The sequence below is a fragment of the Meriones unguiculatus genome, chromosome 1 (assembly GCF_030254825.1).
Source record: "Meriones unguiculatus strain TT.TT164.6M chromosome 1, Bangor_MerUng_6.1, whole genome shotgun sequence".
In the NCBI taxonomy this organism is placed as follows: Eukaryota; Metazoa; Chordata; class Mammalia; order Rodentia; family Muridae; genus Meriones; species Meriones unguiculatus.
This window is the reverse complement of record NC_083349.1, coordinates 72,055,445-72,074,017: the sequence shown is the minus strand read 5'-3', so window position 1 is coordinate 72,074,017 and position 18,573 is coordinate 72,055,445. Positions and strand designations below refer to the sequence as shown.

At 44.0% G+C, this 18,573-nt stretch overlaps 1 protein-coding gene across 3 annotated transcripts in view; it reads right to left on the bottom strand.

Moving 5' to 3' along the window:
• Positions 1–18,573, bottom strand: part of Atrnl1 (attractin like 1) — a 563,418-nt gene that overhangs the window by 195,072 nt on the left and 349,773 nt on the right. For all 3 annotated transcript variants that reach the window (XM_060391717.1, XM_060391720.1, XM_060391724.1), the window contains exon 27: positions 10,108–10,215. In XM_060391717.1, the coding sequence (XP_060247700.1) occupies positions 10,108–10,215 (108 nt within the window). The remainder of the gene's footprint in view (positions 1–10,107; positions 10,216–18,573) is intronic.

The window sequence follows — 18,573 nt, the reverse complement described above, 5'->3', positions numbered from 1 at the left end:
AAATCTCAGGGTCATTTTGATTTGCATTTCCCTTATGACTAAGGACATTGAACATTTCTTTTAAGTTTTTCTCTGCCATTCGATAATCCTCTATTGAGAATTCTCTGTTTAGCCCTGTACTCCATTTTTTAATTGTATTACTTGCTTTTTTGCTGTTTAACTTCTTGAGTTCTTTATATATATTGGGGAGAGCCTTCCCAGCCAGCACTTGTGGCACAAACGTGTTAAAACCTGAGTTTGAGTTCCTAGCACCTACCTAAAACCAGCTGTGGAATTACACATCTTTAATTCTAGCATTCCTACACTGAGACTGGAGATGGATACAGAATTCCCAGAAATCCCCAGGCTCCGTAGCCTGGCATGCATGGTGGTGAGAATTAAAGATCTTGTTAGAAAAACCATGGAAGGTGCGGATTTAAACCTGGGCTTGACCTTCATACAGGCATCAGAGTGTGCACACTCCTGCACTTACACACACACACACACACACACACACACACACACACACACGCACAGGCACACACATACATACACACAGGCCCACACACAGGGTCACACAGGCACAGACACACACAGGGGCGGAGGGGCAATAGACATACACACCACATGAAAAGATAAACAGAAACAGATAGAAGGGTGAAGAATATCTAAATAAAGTAACTCTGATTCCATGTTATATTTTGGTTTACTAGAAACACAGGAAATAATGAAATCAGTTTGTATTTGAGCTCTGCAACTCATACTGAAATTTTTCCTTTGATATTTGTAATTTAAAATCAGTCTCATTGTGAATATAATTAAAACCACCATAGGCTAATGAAATAGCTTATATGTTTTATGGTTATTCTATGGATCGACTATGTAAACTAAAAGCATGTGCTCTTTACAGATGCACACTCTGAATCTAGATGAACGCTCATTTCCAGAAAGGCTCCTGTGGGAGAAAGGAAAAGCACTGCTGTGGAAGCTCCACAGAATGCCGCCAAATGATGGCTACTCACGCATCAGCCATGCTCCCCTTGATGACAGATTACGTCAGTATCAGAGCAGACAACACAAACATTAGGGGTAGTGGAGCGCGCACTGCAGGAAAGACTAGGAGACTGGTCATGCTCTAGAGCAATCTGGAGTACATCCGCTATGAGAAATGTATTTATGAAGAATCAAGAGGCAGTGCTCATATTAATTACACAAACGCCACATAAATAGTGAAAGGTAGGGCGGAATAAAACTAAAGCAGTCTTTAGGTTCTCCGGGAGCAGAGATGTGTCCCAGGCCTTTAACAAAGGAAAATAAGAAATTTCCCACTTAAATGTGAAATGGAAAAACCCAAAGCAAGCAGGAAGAAGCTACAATCCCTAATAATTTACAAAATAAGTGAAAAGCAAGAGACGGCAGCTGATCGTGAGCATTAGTCAACTGAATTATAGATGAGATAAACAGGGCAGGTTCTTGGCCTCTTAAGCTCCATAAAACAATCTGACAGTTTCAGGATTGGGAAGGACATGTTCTACAGTGTGTGCGTGCGTGGGCGCCTTATATGTGTGTATGGTGTGTTCTTGTGGTGTATGAAATCATATTAGAAAACAGGGTTGTTGATTTGTTTTTTGTTTGTTTGTTTGTTTGTTTTTTGAGACAAGGTTTTTCTGTGCAGCCCTGGCTGTCCTGGATTACTCTGTAGACCAGGTTGGCCTTGAACTCACAGAGATCTGCCTCCTTTGTCTCCCAAGGGCTTGGATTATACGCATGTGCCACCAAGGCCCAGCCAAGAAAACGGTTCTTTATAGAACCTTGTGCAGAGCTTAGAGGCTTGCAGAACACAGATCCCACAGGAGTGGCCCCATAATAATGGCTAACAGATGCTTGGATCTCTCAAGGTTTCGTGGAACCAAATTCCTATTTCACAAAAAGAGAGATTGGGGTTGGCTCTTCCTGTCCTGTCAGTTGGGGACACAGCTAAAGGAGTTTGATTCAAGCATTGGGCCCACCCAGACACAAAATCTCCTTGTTCCCGTGTTTACCAGGTCCCAGAATGGGTAAGAAATAACTTTCCTGTTTACCAGCCATCCTACCAATGGGACCTTTGTTACAAACACCGCAAAGGACTAGGACAGCTCTCTCGGCTGCAGTCTCTGCTCCTGTGGTCTCCTTGGCTCTGGCAGCTCTGTCTGTATAGAACTTAAATGAAAACAAGGGCAGGCGGGCTGCAACACACAGAAGGCCAAGGCAGCTGGATCACACTCACATTTCTGCCTTAGTTAAAAATCAGTTCTCTGAATAAGCACGTATTGGTCCTTCCACTAATTTCACTCTTTTCCCATACAAACACCGAAGCTACTGACCCAGTTTTCCCACTTCTGAGACGGGCCGACCTGGAGATTCCCGTTCTTCTCAGGGAGCTCCGAGCAGAGAAAGAAAGACTGCCTCCAGCTAAGAGTGGAGCAAGGGGCCATCAAAGGTGTTCCAGCAGCACTGGAGGAAGGCAGGGCCGCCACCGCAGCGGCCAGGAGAGTGCTCAGGAAGGAGTGCACAGCAGAGGCTGCAGACTCACCCAGAAGGCCCGTGGCTGGATTTTGTTTCCTCTGTCTGTAACTACGAGCCTTATCATGGCGAGGGCTGGCTCCTGCTGCTCATTAAGGCTGTCATGTTCTTCCCAGCCTCATCTGCCTTATAATTGAAATTCTTATTTTAACAGCATTGTGTTAATGTTATTGCTAGCTCTGGAATGTCTTGTGAAGAGAGCAACATTAAAGTTAATTTAGCCCTACACCCTGGGTAATGGATACTGTCTGGAGTAGAATAAAACAGATCCTCAGCGTTGGACTGAAATGTGTCAAGGTTACTTTCCCAATTATGAGCGACCCTATGGATAGTGCCTCTTACAGCTCGCTAATCCACGCTGCGCATGGACATTTGGGGGGTGGCAGCAAAAATCAGAATTCCTAATGAAGTTCCTTGTTTTCTTTCCTTTTTGTATTCTTAATTAAAACTGCTTCTGCACTTGAGTTGGGCTTCCTGGTGAGAAAAAAATAGATCAGTATTGTAATAAGAATGAAGAAACTACTCTTTAATGTGCTATTTAAAAATATAGTAAATTGGAAAAATCAATTGCTTATACTGTTAAATGGCAACTTCCATTCAGCAAAAGCTGATGTTCCCAAAATTCATTGTCTACACAGTGCTATGAAAGAAACGACAAACATAGTCTGCTGGTGAGTAAAAACATCTTGAGTAAGGAGCTTTGCTTCACGTTCAGGTGTTGGGATTTCCCATCGTCCACCATGTGGATGCTTGGAATGGTAAGCAGAGCAAAGACTTCACCTGCAGACAGGTCAAACCGAAACCCTAGAGAACAAAACTAGAAACCACATGTTTAAATCCAATGTTTAAAAATAATTATTTTCAGTATTTCAATATGATAACTCAAGAACTCCAAGATCCAATAAAATTTAATGTTTTGATGATAAAACAAGACTAACCAAGAGTCTGGAGTTGTGGAAACTCAGTGATACAATTCACTTCTCTATTTCTATGTATGCTAATTTTAATTAAAAAATTAATATATTATATTAATATTTTATTTCTTAATAAATGGAGTTATTTCATTAAAGAGCACCTCATAGGCAGCTAGAACAACTATTTAGTTTATGAGATTTTTTTCAAGTTAGTTTTCAAGTCTTATAAAAAATAAGCACATAGAAGATGTCTCTAACTGTCGCAGTCTGCATGGTGAGTGCGCCCAAAGGTCCAGGGTTGGTGCTCAGGGTGACAATGCTGGGAAGGAGGTCCTCAAGTGCTGGGACCTGAGGCCACAGGCAGGCAGGCTCTCCAGCACAGCCAGCCTGTGGCCTTGTGCAGGTCCCGGTGAGATTAGGTGAGTTTTCTCCGGAGGGCTGCGTCGAGGTCCATTCACTCCTCTGTCTGTTCTTGTTTGATGTGGCTGATTGTTAACAGCAGGATATTCCGTCATGGGCATCATCTCTTACAATGTACAGGAAGTGGCAACAGCCATGAGGGAAAGAAGCTCGAGGCAGGGCGCAGCGAGAGGGAGGGAGGCAGTCAGTGTCACTCTCAGAGCAGACACCAAGATTCTGCAGCTCTCCAGCTGTGTCCTAACCCTCTCTGTGATGTCATGACATCTGGGATGCCATGTGTGTGCAGTATTCGTATATGTATATATAAGTTGTTGTCATTGATAAGTAGGGGCATCAAAATTTAACATGTTATCTGAAACTGCTAGAAATTTACTATATAAGCAAAATTAGGTTATGTGTAAAGACACCTTTAAAAAATTCCCCAGATTTTCCAAAATGCATAGATGTTACACAGTCTTACTTCAAAGTAAGACATGACAAGCCACATGTGCAATCAATCCAAGAGCCTGAAAGAGCAGCTATTACGACAAGAAGCCCTAAGCTCAACGGTTCTCAGCTCTACCCACACCTACTCATATTGAGCACACCTGAAGACATATATAGTACTCTTCTATATACTGATGTGCTAAAGTTAAAAGACATAACAATTCAGCTTCTCAGAAAACAGATCTAATTGATAACACCTCACAGGTGAGGCACGATGGGTTGGGTTTTCCCAGTTTGACATAGGCTAGATAGAATCATCTGAAAGGCTGCCTCCGTCAGATTGGAGCGTCTGGCTGACTCTCTTAGTGACTGATGTGAGAGGGGCCAGTCTTCGGGTGGTGCCAAGACTGGGTTGTTCCTGGGAGGTGTAGGCTGAGTGAGCCAGTAAGCGGTACCCCACGCTCTCTGCTTCTTTCTGCCGCCAGGTTCCTGCTCCTTTCCCTCAGTGATGAACACAGTGTGGACACGTGAGGCACGTCAGTCCTTCCCTGCACAAACTGCTTGTGGTCAGATGCGCCTCCTCACAACAGAAAGCAGACCAGCACACGGGTCAACGCGGGCAATTCCAATAGCTTTGTGTCTCAAATGGAAAACCCTACATACTGCACTTCTTCCTATTTCTAACTGAACTGATACTGAGAAGAGCAGGGGCCAAGACTCAGTTTTGATTTCCACATCCTAGTTCCTGGTGTGAGAAAGGACGAATAAACAGTGGATTAATGAGCAAATAGAGAATTGACTGACTACAATTCTCTTTGCACACCATCCTGGCAGTGGCACACATTTGTCTACACTCTCAACCTTCTGCCTGCCAACGGTGAGTTTTTCTAGGGGATCTTACGTTCCTCTACTGAAACCTTCCTGGAGCTGATATCCAAGGATATGTAATCCAGTCTGCTTTCCCCACTTCTGACGTTAGTTTGAAAACCATTACTTCAACATAATGGTCTGTAGAAAAATTTATGTTTTTCAGACTTTTGTGTGATTTTAATTTTGCACAGAAATTCTTTGTCACCTTAAATTAATGCTCCTCATCAGTTTTCCTCCTGACTCATGCAGTCACTGCTGTCTGACCTGAAGAATAAGAGTTCTATCCCACAGGAAAGTCCTGTCAACCAAGCAGAGACGGGGACTGTGTTAGGTGGGGAAGCGGCAGGAATGTGTGTCAGTGGCAGGAGTGGGTGTCAGTCTCCTCTCTGTGGCGAGACAGCCCCAACAAGCAGCCTGGAGGGGAAAGGACTTTGCCTCTTGCTCTCAGAGCCACACAATGGCTGCACGGATGTGTGGCGGACAGCACACACTCATCTCAGCCGAAAAGAGGAGGGCGGGTCTGGCTGGAAACTTCATTTTCCAAGAAAGCATGTATGAGAAGCATGCTGTTTATTTAACATTATTGACCTCCTATATTATATATATATTAATGCAATATGTAGCACTGTATTTGTGATAGCTCATATTTTATTTCATAATAGTAAGTATTTGATTTAATAGAATGTTACAGGATTCTTAAGTCAGTTACTACACTGAGGCTCTATCTACTGATATACGTAGTGGAAGAAAAAGTGCAAATAAATTAATAACATTCCATATGAAACAGTAAAAAATATATTAAAAACAAAAAATAGTGTTAAAGCAGCTGTCTTAGGAAATGATAGCTTAATGAAATATTTAGGCATATCAGAAAACTACTGGAGCACAACTGCTTCAAGATAATCTCAATGTTAGACAACAGTCTAAAAACTATGCTCACTGGCCATTGCTGCAAGCTGACGTCACTGTTGCACACTGTGGAGGATTTGCTAGAGCAAAAGGGATGTGCCCGCGATTGTCAGAGACAACATGCCACCGAGGAACGGCCAGCCTGATGGCTTCCCAACACGGTGGATTTCAGATTGAACACATTTTAAATTACCTTCCACACTGTAGCATATGTACTATATAGTATGCATGCGTATGTATACATATGCACACATATACACACATCATTTATATAATGATGCGCAGTAGTATGTCCTGGGATCTGGAGGCCTGGATAACAGAACCGTGCAGTCTTATTTACTGCGACACTACAGTATGTCTTAAGGTCTGGCACTGTGTTGCCTATAGCTTTGGTGTGTGCTCACGATTCATTTAGCTACTTGAGTGTCTGTGATAACTCCCTGTATGTCGCTGGATGCTTGCTTTACTCACAGTTGGGTCGGGCGGGACCTCGTTGAGTCTGTGAATCACTTTGCACAGTACAGACATTTTTACCGTTACTGACTGTCCCACTCAGCGGACACAGAAGGTGTCTCCAAGTTCTGCGCCTGCCTCATTTTCATTAGTGTTTTATAATTTTCACTGTGGAGGTCTTCTGTCTCCTTGGTTAACTTATCCTGAGTATCTTCTTTAGTTAACAGGAACATGATTTTTGTCCTTATTTGTTTTTAAACAAATTCAGTATTGACACATAGAAGTGCTACTTGATTTTGCATATTTATTTTATATTCTGTAACTTTACTGAATTTGGGTATCAGTTCTGCTTGTCTTCTGGAAGTTCTTTGTTGTAATAAGACTGGCCTAAGGATTTTAAATGAGATTGGAACAGTATATGAATAAAATTTGAAAAACACAATTTTTATTTCTGGGGTGGGCGGCGGTACACTTACCCACAGACAGCAGGTAATAAAAGATGACCATCTCCTACTCTGCCTGCCGTTGTTTTCACGTGACCATAGATGTGACTCTCAAGAATGCACATAGGAGTCACACTTAAGATAAACCCATTGTTTAGAACCACATTATGAAGAGTGAATAATTTTTGTATGACACTAACAGCCCGCTGACCTGTGGCACTGTGTTCGATTTTAACACTGAACTTTAAGAAAAACTGATAAGAAGTTTAAAGTATTTTGACTTTCAGATTTATACAAAACATTTAATGTGATTCCAGAATGGCCCCAGGTTTCAAAACCATATACTATATGCATACATATATACACACATATACATATGTATATATAATTACGATATACATACATGATAATCTATCTACATCTATCTATCTATAGATTTATATATCTATCTATGTCATCTCTATATATCTACATATATATGTATACGTGTGTGTACGTATATGTATATATTTCTAAAGGGATTGAAACAGCAATCAGTATTCTGCAATAATGATAAATAAACCACAGCTAGGAAGCTTCTAATTAGTAGCACTTATTATAAAGTACAGAGCAAACAGGAAATAAAATATAATTTTCAAAACTCTACTTCTGCCTCTTATTTTCTGAAGATATCAAGGGAAGAAATTAGCCCCGAGATGCTGAGACAAAATCGGATGTTGACTTTTAACAGGAAGAGCAAACAAGCAATTTAAGCTCTAAAAATATCCACTGAACTACAATGTTTCTCAGCAGAAAGCGAAAACCTGATCCTAAAATGACATGGGATTTCAAGGACAAGAAGAGCCAAGGCAGGGTCTCAGTGGGCATGCTGGAGGACGTCCCTTTTGACAACAAACACACTGCAGAGCTACAGTAACTGAGTCAGTGTGCACGGCCACAGAGGCAGGCACACAACGGGGACTGGGCCAGAAAGCTCCGTTTACACTCAATGATTTTCAACAGGAAGCGATACACAGGAAGAGTCTTTCCCACTGGCCACGGAAGTCCCGTGCATTTACGGCTGTGCACCGCAACTGCTGGCTCAGCAAGCACAGAAACTCACGTGCATGTGAGTTTCCGAGGACACAGAGTAAAGTCCGTTTGCTATTGTCCAATGCCATAATAAGAAACTCACTCACAGTGCCTGTATCAGCCTGTGCTGGGTGTAACACCTGTGCAGAAGCGGGTAGTGCACAAACCAGTGGACTAATTTTGCTTGAGATCGAGCTTAGGGGAAGATGTGCTAGTAGGTGTGTAAGTGCGAGGGGAGCATGCACTTCCGGGTCATCGCTAAGTGTGGGCACTATGAGAAGGGGAAGGGCACACGCAGCGCTCAGAGGCGAGGAAATGAGGCTTAAACGCTAACGGTTCCTCTCTGTCCACAGCTCCACACACACGCTGGGCCAGCCCTTGGACAACGGCCTTGTTTGTTTGTTTGTTTGTTTGTTTTCAGTGTGAACACCTGTGGAGACACCGTTTTAGAACAGAAAGCAAGTAGCGTGCTGCACAAAGAACAGGAGTGAGACAGGGATGCAGAGAGCGTGTGAGAAGCAGGCTGTGGAGGGCCTCGCAGGAGCACCCCAACTGAGAACACAGCCCAGGGGTGAACAAATGATGGAAAGACAGACCCTTTTCACAATCTAAAACATAAAGTGCAGACTTAAAGGAAAATCAAAATGTAGAGAAAAGGAAAACTTTGGAGGAAAAACTCCCGGAGGATGAGGTGATCAGTCCACGTGCACCTAGCGGTAGAATCATGAGCACCGCCACGGGCCCTGACACGATCCCTCAGAGCACTGCACGTGTCACCGTCGCTGGCCCCGTGCTCGCTGCCCCAGGCCCCTCCGCACAGCCGCTTACACATATTTACACTTACTCCGCCCATGACTTGAACACATAACACTGGGGAGAACAGAGATTTAGATTGAACTAGTCTACATTTTCTGCTTATTCAAAACAAAACAAAACAAAACAAAACAAAAAAACCAGAATGAATTTGAAACAGAGGACTAAAATGAAGCTGAGCATTTGCTATACATTTCATTTATAATCCCGCCTTCTAACTCCTCTCCATGCCCTGGAAGACACGCACTCACATTTCCTAATGCTCTAATCTAACAGCAACTGTGACCTAGAGCAGGGAAAATGGTAGTACCCAGAAGCAGCACAGATGTCTGTCTGTCTGTCTGTCTCTCTCTCACACACACTTCAGTCCTAGCATTTTCTATTTTATTCGTGAGGCATACTTCGGGTTTTCACAATAACAAAAATTCTACCAACAAAAATCAAACCTATTTGCACGGAGGTCTTAGGGTGAGTCTATTTTTGCACGCCTTCCTTGCTCTCCCGGGTGGGGGAGATCCGGTGATAACACACTTAGTCACACACTGACATTTCTAAAAACGAGGATAAAGTAACGTCTGTTTGGAGTTTCTCATGCTCCCATTGCACACCCTGAGCAAAGGGATAAGGCCACAGCAGAATAAGAATGCCTCAAAGCCATGGCCGGTCACCGTCCTCGAGGCCAGAGTTTCCCTTCTCGAGGTGGATCTCACTTTACCGCGGATTCCCACAGGACACTAAACTGCACACAGCGCTTTCTCGTGTTGCTCTGCTTTCTGCACGTGCCACAGAGCAGAGCTAACCATCTGGCTCCACAACGAGACTGTCTGGTATATTTCACATGCAAGTGTGAAAGCTGAACAGTGTGATTACCGAGCAGCGCACCTCCACACACCTTGAGCAGTAAAACGTGGCTAACAAGGATGGGTGTGACCTGTTAGGCGGGGGCCAGGGAGGCTCTGGGGACGAAAAATGGCATCTGATTCTTCTTCAATCCCAACCACACCTTAGAGTCCTTCAGCTCCTCTCTGCCAGGCGGCGGCTGCCAGCTGAGCAGCCTGGCACTCCTGTCTGGGCTCACAGACTCTCCAGCGGCATTTGTTACAGCTCATGGCATAACGTTAAGGCTGTGTGCCTTGGAAATGCCATCACATGATGGCTGGGCCCTGGAATTCCAAACAGTCCAGCAGATGCACATGAGAGAATGACACAGACACGCGAGTAACTCGGGCCCCAGCACCACGTCCTACCTCTAGTGGCCCTCGAAGAAAGTCCGTAGGCTCGGCTCCCACCTCCAGCGCCACATCAACAGAAGCGAAGGGCCGGCTGGCCATCTGCTGGCGTTCTCGAAGCAGTTGCTGTGGGGGACAGAAATGCTCTGCTTTAGAATCGGCTTAGAAGCACTTTAAACATATCAGTACCTGGTTTCACTCCTGAACAAGTGACGGCAATAGTCCAGCAACCCTTTCATATGCACATACACCTAGAAAGCCAACAGCGGAAATCACCTTCTCCTCGGGCCCTGGTTTGACCTCCAGAGGCACGAAATGTGCGGTTCTAGACACAAGCTTTCTCCAGACCTCCGGCCACAGGCCTATTAAAACGTTCTCAGGAGCACTTGGGAAAGCTCAGGGCTACCATGATGGTGGCCAGAGCAAGGCAATAACATAGGCATTTATTTGTCTTAGCAGAAAGGAAAGTATCTTTTTTTAAAATTTTTTAAATTTAATTTTATTTTATTAATTACACTTTATTCATTTTGTATCCCCCGGTAAGCCCCTCTCTCCTCCCTTCCCAATCCCACCCTTCCTCCCCTTTCTGCATGCATGCCCCTCCCCAAGTCCACTGATAGGGGAGGTTCTCCTCTCCTTTCTGATCTTAGTCTATCAGTTCACATCAAAAGTGGCTGCATTGTCCTCTACTGTGGCCTGGTAAGGCTGCTCCCCCCAGGGGGAGGTGGTCAAAGAGCAGGCCAATCAGATTATGTCAGAGGCAGTCCCTCTTCCCATTACTATGTAACCCACTTGGACACTGAATTGCCATGGACTACATCTGTGCAGGGGTTCTAGGTTATCTCCATGAATAGTCCTTGGTTGGAGTATGAGTCTCTGGGAAGTTCCCTGTGTTCAAATTTTCTTGTTCTGTTGCTCTCCTTGTGGAGACCCTGTCCTCTCCAGCTCTCACTATTTCCCACTTTTAAGGAAAGTATCTTAAAAAGGTTCAAGGAAATAAAAAAATTCCAAAATACATCAAAAGGGATCAAGGAACACACACGTGCCAAGACTAAGTTCTGTATGTTGTGAAGGTCCTGTCGGCTGCCAAGGAACCAGCAGGAGCTGTGGCTTTCCAGACTCCCCAGGGCCGGTGTCAGCATTTCAAGTGAGGGACAACCAGCAAGGTGCAGGAGGGCTGTGCGAGGGCCTCCCCAGCTCTACCCTGAGTTTGTGCCTAGTCTGGGTTTGCCAGCTGAAACCACTAAGCTGGCAGGTCCCAACCAGCTACTAAGCTGATTTATATTCCTGCCTTTCCTTGTAATTATAATATTCATTAAGTCATGATAAGAAAAAAATTGATGACCAGCACTAGATACCACAGATCCTGTTCCTCCTCATCCTATACAGCTAATAAAATTATTATTAAATATTAAAGAGGACTGGCAATGCAATTAAATACTCTTTCAAATGAGAAGAAAATCATATCACTGAAGAAGGCAGAATCCTTGAGCACAATGAATGGCTTCATTATTTATGGAGATCTTTAAGATTCTCAGGCTTTACTTGAAAACGTTAACTACCGGTCTCTGTAAATGGCTGAAGCCCTGTGATGCATCATTCATAAATTCCCTTTGCAAATGAGGGAAGGAACACAATGAGGAAAGGAATTCATTATCCAGCATTGGTGTGGTAGCATACACGAAGAGGCTCATGAACAGAATTTAAGGCTTTGCTATCTTATTAAGAGACAAACTACCTGATAATAGTATGTGGAATAAAGAAACTATTAATGAGTAAGAATTTAACTTCTTAACTTACATTTTTGTTCACATAATAAATTTATAATAAATAAAGGTGCAGAAATCAGAAATCACTTACTTGAATAAAGTTTCACCATTGTGTTATTAAACATGGCAGCGAACAAATAGAACCTGGTTTGTACCTCTCTCTTTGGAGTGGCGAGAGCATTGGTGCAGAATGCATTGCCATTTCCAAGCAAGCCACACCAAAGGCAGAGGCCGCATGTATTGAGAAGTTTGTGGCAGAACATCAAGGATGCCGCTGTGTGCGTGTACCCCAAGAATACTGCTGTGAAATCCACTTTTTCAACAGCAATACACAAGAAAACGTAAATTCAAGTTTATGTGCGAACAAAACACTCTAGGATTTATGATTAATAATGTCCTCCATTCCTCTCTCTCCCCTTGGCTTATGAACGGCACCTCTAGGACAGAGATTTTAACAATGAGTGGCCTGTTTCCTCACCTGTCTTTGCTGGTCTCTTAAACAAAGGGTCTACAAAATACAGCAAATGAATATTCATTGCCACAAACTGTGATGCCATGGGAAAGTGGCCAGAGTGCACCGTCTCTGGCCACTTGAAGTGGAGTGTATCATGGTGACACCGATATTCACAAACATGGAAAGATCTGTTGCTGATATTTGTTCAATTTTGAATATTTTATTTCTAAGATGCGAAACATTTTTAAAGACTTGGATCTGTTGTCTGAGCTTTCAGAGTAATTTCTTTTAAAGCACTGAGTGCGTTTATCCTGCTGTGGCTCGGGGCTGAAGGCTTGGTGAGGGACTACACTGACATGGCAAGGCTCCGGCTAATACGGAGGAGAGAGAGCTGCTTTCTCATGAAACTTTCTGCTCTGGGGTAAAGCCATGCAGTAGAAGACAGTGCAGCCATCTTTCCCACCAATTTCTAGATCTCAACTTTATCCTTAACAACTGTCCTTGCCAATCAATACCCGCATGCCTTACTTCCTGAATTTTCCTACCATGAAGAATATGCACCAACTATACTGACGACTTAAGCTTTGAAAAGGCGAGTCTAAGGACTGACGAGCAGCCCAGCCTCTGACACCAGCAGGCCATTTGCAAGCTGCTCTCTCCAGTGAGAGCTCTTTGACACCAACAGTAGGAGCTAGGTCTGACTGTTTTTCCCTTTTCGATAGCATGGGTGATGGGCTGGGCCCTAAACCTGTCCCTCAAAGGGCCTGCCTCAACCCCAGCCTCTCTGCTCATGCTCTTCTGGACCAGGACCAGACTGGTTAGCCTCTCAAACAACTTGTCCTCCCTTTGCTTACTATGAGGATGACTAACATCTTCAGGTTGTGAGGATGGGACAGAAGAGGAAGCCCACAGACGGCTCAGCGGAGCCGGGCTGGCTGGGAGTGCTTGGAGACGGCTGATGGGTGCAATCAGTGTGCTGAACTTGAATCACTAATTTCATAGTTGAAGATGGTGCACTAATTACTGCAGCCCCATTTTCCTCAGCACTGGTGGCACATTTGGCTCCTCCAGTCTGCCTTTCACCAAATGTTGCATTATGAGACAGTTGGAAATGTCATTATTGGACTAGACTTGGAACAGCTCTCTGCCATTTGTGACTAAGAATGAATAAAAACACAACCAGAAAACCAAGAAAAAAATATAAAATACTTTCTTAAGATGTTTCAGAATTTATTATGTATAATCCTGGTTTGTGGTAGTTTAGCGTTTGTACATCTATAGGAAGACACACAACAGACGTGTCTGTTTTATACGTGACCCTGATTCTGCCAGTTATTCAGTGTGGGACAATAAAAACCACAAAACAAACTGAACCCATCACAGTAGATGATAATCATGTTGCCACAAATGTTGCTGATAAGAACATTTAAAAATTAAAGAGATGGTCTATGGACCATTGCTTTGTCCAAAATAATTCCTTTAGTATTGGATAGCTGCTATAAAATACATCATAAATTAAAAATTGATAAGAAAATTCAAACCGAAATTTGACAGCTTTCTACACTGACTCCATCAGATGTGTATGTGGATAAAGAGGATTCTCCTTCTTCAAATGCTGAGTGACCTCCCCTGCCCCCCAGTTCCGTTAGCTGCCTTTCAAATACTGCAAGGCACAATATGACCACAATAAATTTTAGGACATTAATCTTTAAAAAGATAAAACATAAAAAACAGAATTGTAGCTAATTCTTCCCCCACTGTTCTCAGAGCTCCTACCTCTTTCTGTGAGGCTCGGGCTCCCCAGTTACCCGTCTTATCATGTCCACGCTTGACACACTTTTCCTATGAAATACTTATTATATCAGTGTGGCACTAATTCATCATAGCTCCTTTTCGCTATTCCCCATCCCCTCCCAAACACTTCTTTGGCATTCAAATCTATTTGTTAAACAGACAATGAATTTGAAAATAATTTAAAACATCTGAATTTGCTTCCTATGAATGTGGGTGAGGATGAGTTACAATAAAATGATTGTAATTGTGAGTAAGCATTTATAGTCATGGCACACCCTTTGGCATATTATGGTGTCTGGAGGAATTTTGTTTGTTTCAAAGGAGAAGTTCTGAAGGCTGAGTTTCAAGTCCTCCTCAGGGTTCATGCTGTCACTCAGCTACCTTCCTGCTCCACCACCAAGATGAGGGGAGAGATGTCATGAACTCATCACGATGTGTTAATAGTTCTAAGATTTTTGAAAACATGAGAAGGAAGTCATCAAAAAGGTTTTATATTGTTCTCCACTTTGCAAATCCTGATGAACGAAGGTGTCTGGACTGGAGAGGGAACAACAGTCCGTGAGACGGGAGCTGGATGCTGGTGCAACCGCAGGTAACACGGAAGTAACCCAGGTACTGCCTCCTCAGCGTCACCATGCAAAAGTCGGTGAGTGCCGTGGTTCTGTCTCACCGGATTAGGGACAGGGTAGACTCCACGGCTCAGTCACGGAGTGTGCTAGGCACAAGGCTCAGACTCCATGTCGGCTCATAGGGTGCTTCCTCTGCGACTTCTCCAGCTTGAAGCTGGTTTTCTAAACTCACGACTCTTCCTGTGCTTAGTCTGAAAATCACGCAATGCATCTTATTTGATATATTTTCTATCAAACATGCATTTTAAAGGTAAAAACGTCTCGTGGTCTCTTAACATCTATGCCATAACTTTAGGAAAACTATCTACTCTCACTGAGGTCTGAACATTCACTCAATCTTTATTATTTGACAATAAAGTGCTGTCCTCAGCCGGCAGTGGCCAGACTGTAGACTGTCCCAGCAGACTCTGCAGATGCCAGGGTGGCACTGAGCATTCAGGTCACACCTCCTGTACTACCATGAGCTCACTGTGAGACAGAGGCAAGACAAGAACAGGAGGGGTGCCTGTACAACCTCGATCAAAGCACAGCAAATAAAATGATAACGCCTTATCTCAGCGAGGGTATATATAAGCAAACACACAGATATATTCTGGGAGTGTCAAAAGTGTAAGAGTAGGATCATGAATATGCGTAAGAAGTAAGCAAGGCATAGTGCAGAGTAAATACACGATTACTAGAGCTTAAAGCTTAAAGGATGTCAGTCACGCCAGGGGCAGAACAAGGGCCAGATATGCAGCAGGCCCTAATGACGTCTCCTAATAACAGGGATATGGAGTCTCAGCTGGCTGTCTCTGGTCACCAAATGAGGCCTCCAATAGCAGCACTGGGGCTGTGTTCAACTGTGTTGTCAGCCAAGGGGTTCTCACAGAGATCCCAGACAACCTAGGCTAGAGCTAAGACAGGGCTGCTGCAAACTGACAGTGGGGCCCCATGGCCAAGGTCAACACCCACACACGAAGAAGCTGAGCTCATGCCCTCATGGAGCCGTCACCCCTACATTCTAGTGCCTGTGATGTGAGAGGGTACTCTGCAGACCACCAAAAGAGAAATGTAAACACCAACCCAGCCACAAAGCCTTTCACTTACAATCTGCTTTGCCTGCAGAGTAGGCTAGGACACAGGGGCACTGTGGGGGTGGCCAGCAGTGTCTGATTTGACTCAAGGCCCTTTGCACAAGAGGGAACACACACCTGACCCTGCACGGGGCCAAGAAACCAAGAACCAGGGACTAGACAGCCCACACTGAGACCGAACCCTGCTGGCCGTACAAACTCACGCGAGGCTCACAGGGCCTACAGGAGTCCGCACCAGTCCTCTGCACATACATTACAGCTTTCAGCTTAGTGCTTTTATGTGACTCCGAACTGTAAGAAAGAATGGGTCTCGGCCTCTTGTGCCTGATCTTGGGCTCCTTTCCTTCTGCTGAGTTGCTTTGTGCAGCCTCAGGGTGATGTTTTGTTTTTTTGTTTGTTTTTGCTTTATTCTATTATATTTTATTGTTGTGTTTGGTTTTTATCTCTTAGAAGCTTGTTCATTTCTAATAAGAGATGGAGAAGGAGTGGAATTAGAAGAATAGGGAGATGAGGAGGGACTTGGAGAAGCAGAGTGAGGGGGAAATGTAATCAGAATGCATTGTATGAAAAATAATCTATTTTCAATATAAGGGAAAGGCTAGGATGCCAAATAAAGACAAAGAATGTTCGTCAATTGACGTTTTTGCTAGCATTTGGACAACACTGGTCATATAGCTGGTGTTACCAAAAATTGCTATTTCAGCTTCTTTTCTCTGGCCGTGATGAGAGGGTGGTGGGCTTTTAATGCAGCCTGAACTCCAGAAAGCGCCATGTTGCATCTTCAGTAAAGAGGCAGAGGCCGGCAGTGGCGCTCAGCAGCAGCCCAGGCACTCAGGTGAGGGTCCAGGTGGCAACAGTGCTATTCTCGAAAATCCGTCCCAGGCGCACTCGGAACTAGGACACCACACGGCCACGGCCACCTGGTCCACACAGCGCCTCACCGACACTCCGTATCCTGCCAAACTGGCAACTGAAATTTACCAGCATCTCTATGAGTCACCATATTCACTATGGAATTTGCATAATTTGATAATATCTCTCCTTATATTTTGAAATAGACGAGGAAAGAATGGGTTTTGAAAGATTTATCATCTAACATTCCAGCATAGCCGGCTTCCACTGTTTCTTCACTGTGCGTGTACAGATTTCATTCATAAGAAAAGCCAAAGTATGAACCATTCATCAAGTAATCTGTATTTTCATTAGTACTGAGGTTAATTTTCCATGTAAAACTTTAAGTATGTAGATGGTGTTCTATGTAGGTGGTGTTTGTGTCTGTGTGTGTGTGTGTGTGTGTGTGTGTGTGTGTGTGTGTGTTTATTCTGTGCTTGGCAGCACTGTTTATTTTGTCCATTAATGATAAAAGAAAACTTCATATCATGTATAGCAACAAGATATCTACACACAGTAGCAAAAAGAAGCCTTATTCTTTGTGGAGCAGTCTCACTAAGGAAGGAAGCCGAAGGTGGCACTGTGAAGGACAACCTTGGAAAGATTATACTAAAGCTCAGAGCAAAAGTTTGTTCCTTTCTCTTCTGAAATAAAGGTCTCTCCTTAGAGGGTGAATGCACTCACAGTGGACTTATTTGATGAAAAGGTTTTACTAAAATTATCCATTAATTAGACATTTTGTATATGATCTTTCAGTTCCAGTTGCTGCTCGCAGAATTGAGGTGGAAGGTGATTCTTGATTCTGTCCATCAACTTTTCCATGCTCCCAATGAACAGATGTTCTCCTGAGGCCCCTGTGGGAAGGTGGAGGTGGGGCCACTGCAGATGGCGTCCTGCTTCCTGCTCTGCTCATCTACTCCAGAGCCGGAAGCAACAAAAGGTCCAGAGGAATCTTAGCAAACAAAACTCCTCTCCATCCTATCCACCACACCCCCCTCACACCCATTCCACACCCACCCATCACACCTCACGTCATTCCACTTCTCTCTCTCAGAGCTGCAGACTGAACTCAGGTCCTCAGGCCCTCAGGCATGGGATCAGCCTACAGACATCTTTTGAAGGTTACTTCATATAATTTCAAAATTAAAATGTGGATTTTAAAATACTATCTTTATTGACATAGGTTGTGTCACTGACAGAATCTGCCAAAGATGATCTCATTTCGGGAGAAAAGATCACACAGAAGGGTGACACATGGAGAAGAGTGGTTAAAAGTCAGCGTGGCCTCATACAGGGCCACCCATGCTGGGGGCCAGGACGAAGTATAATAAAAATACTGAAAGACAGTATTTGTGACCTTTATTTTTTGGTAGAGTAAAAATAAAATGCGCGCTGCCTGTTTTAAAGAATTGTTGGCGCTTAAGCTCGTATCTGCTGCTCTCATACAGGTTATGTCTATTCAACTTGCCTTAAACCAAATGTTAAGAAATGTTTGATGGAAACATAAATGGCAAAGGGGAAGGAGTAGGAAATGCTGTCGATAGAAAATGGACGGCCCAGGAGAAGACATGGCACTTGGCAAGTCCTAGACACAGTAGCAAGCACCCCGAAGCACGAGGTTTAATGTTGAGCGTTTCTTTCAAACACGTAGATACTTGCTACCCAGCAATTCACCACAAGAGACAACTTTGGTGGCCTGGCTACGATGTCACAGCAGCCCTACCAGGGCCACGGAAGTAGCACGTGTCCACTGCACAGTGGCCTTCCCCACTGTTCCAGAAACAGACATGCTGCCCAATATATTGAGACCAGAGCCATGGAACACAAGTGGAATACTGGGCTAATAGGACGGAGGAAGCCAGGAAAGGACA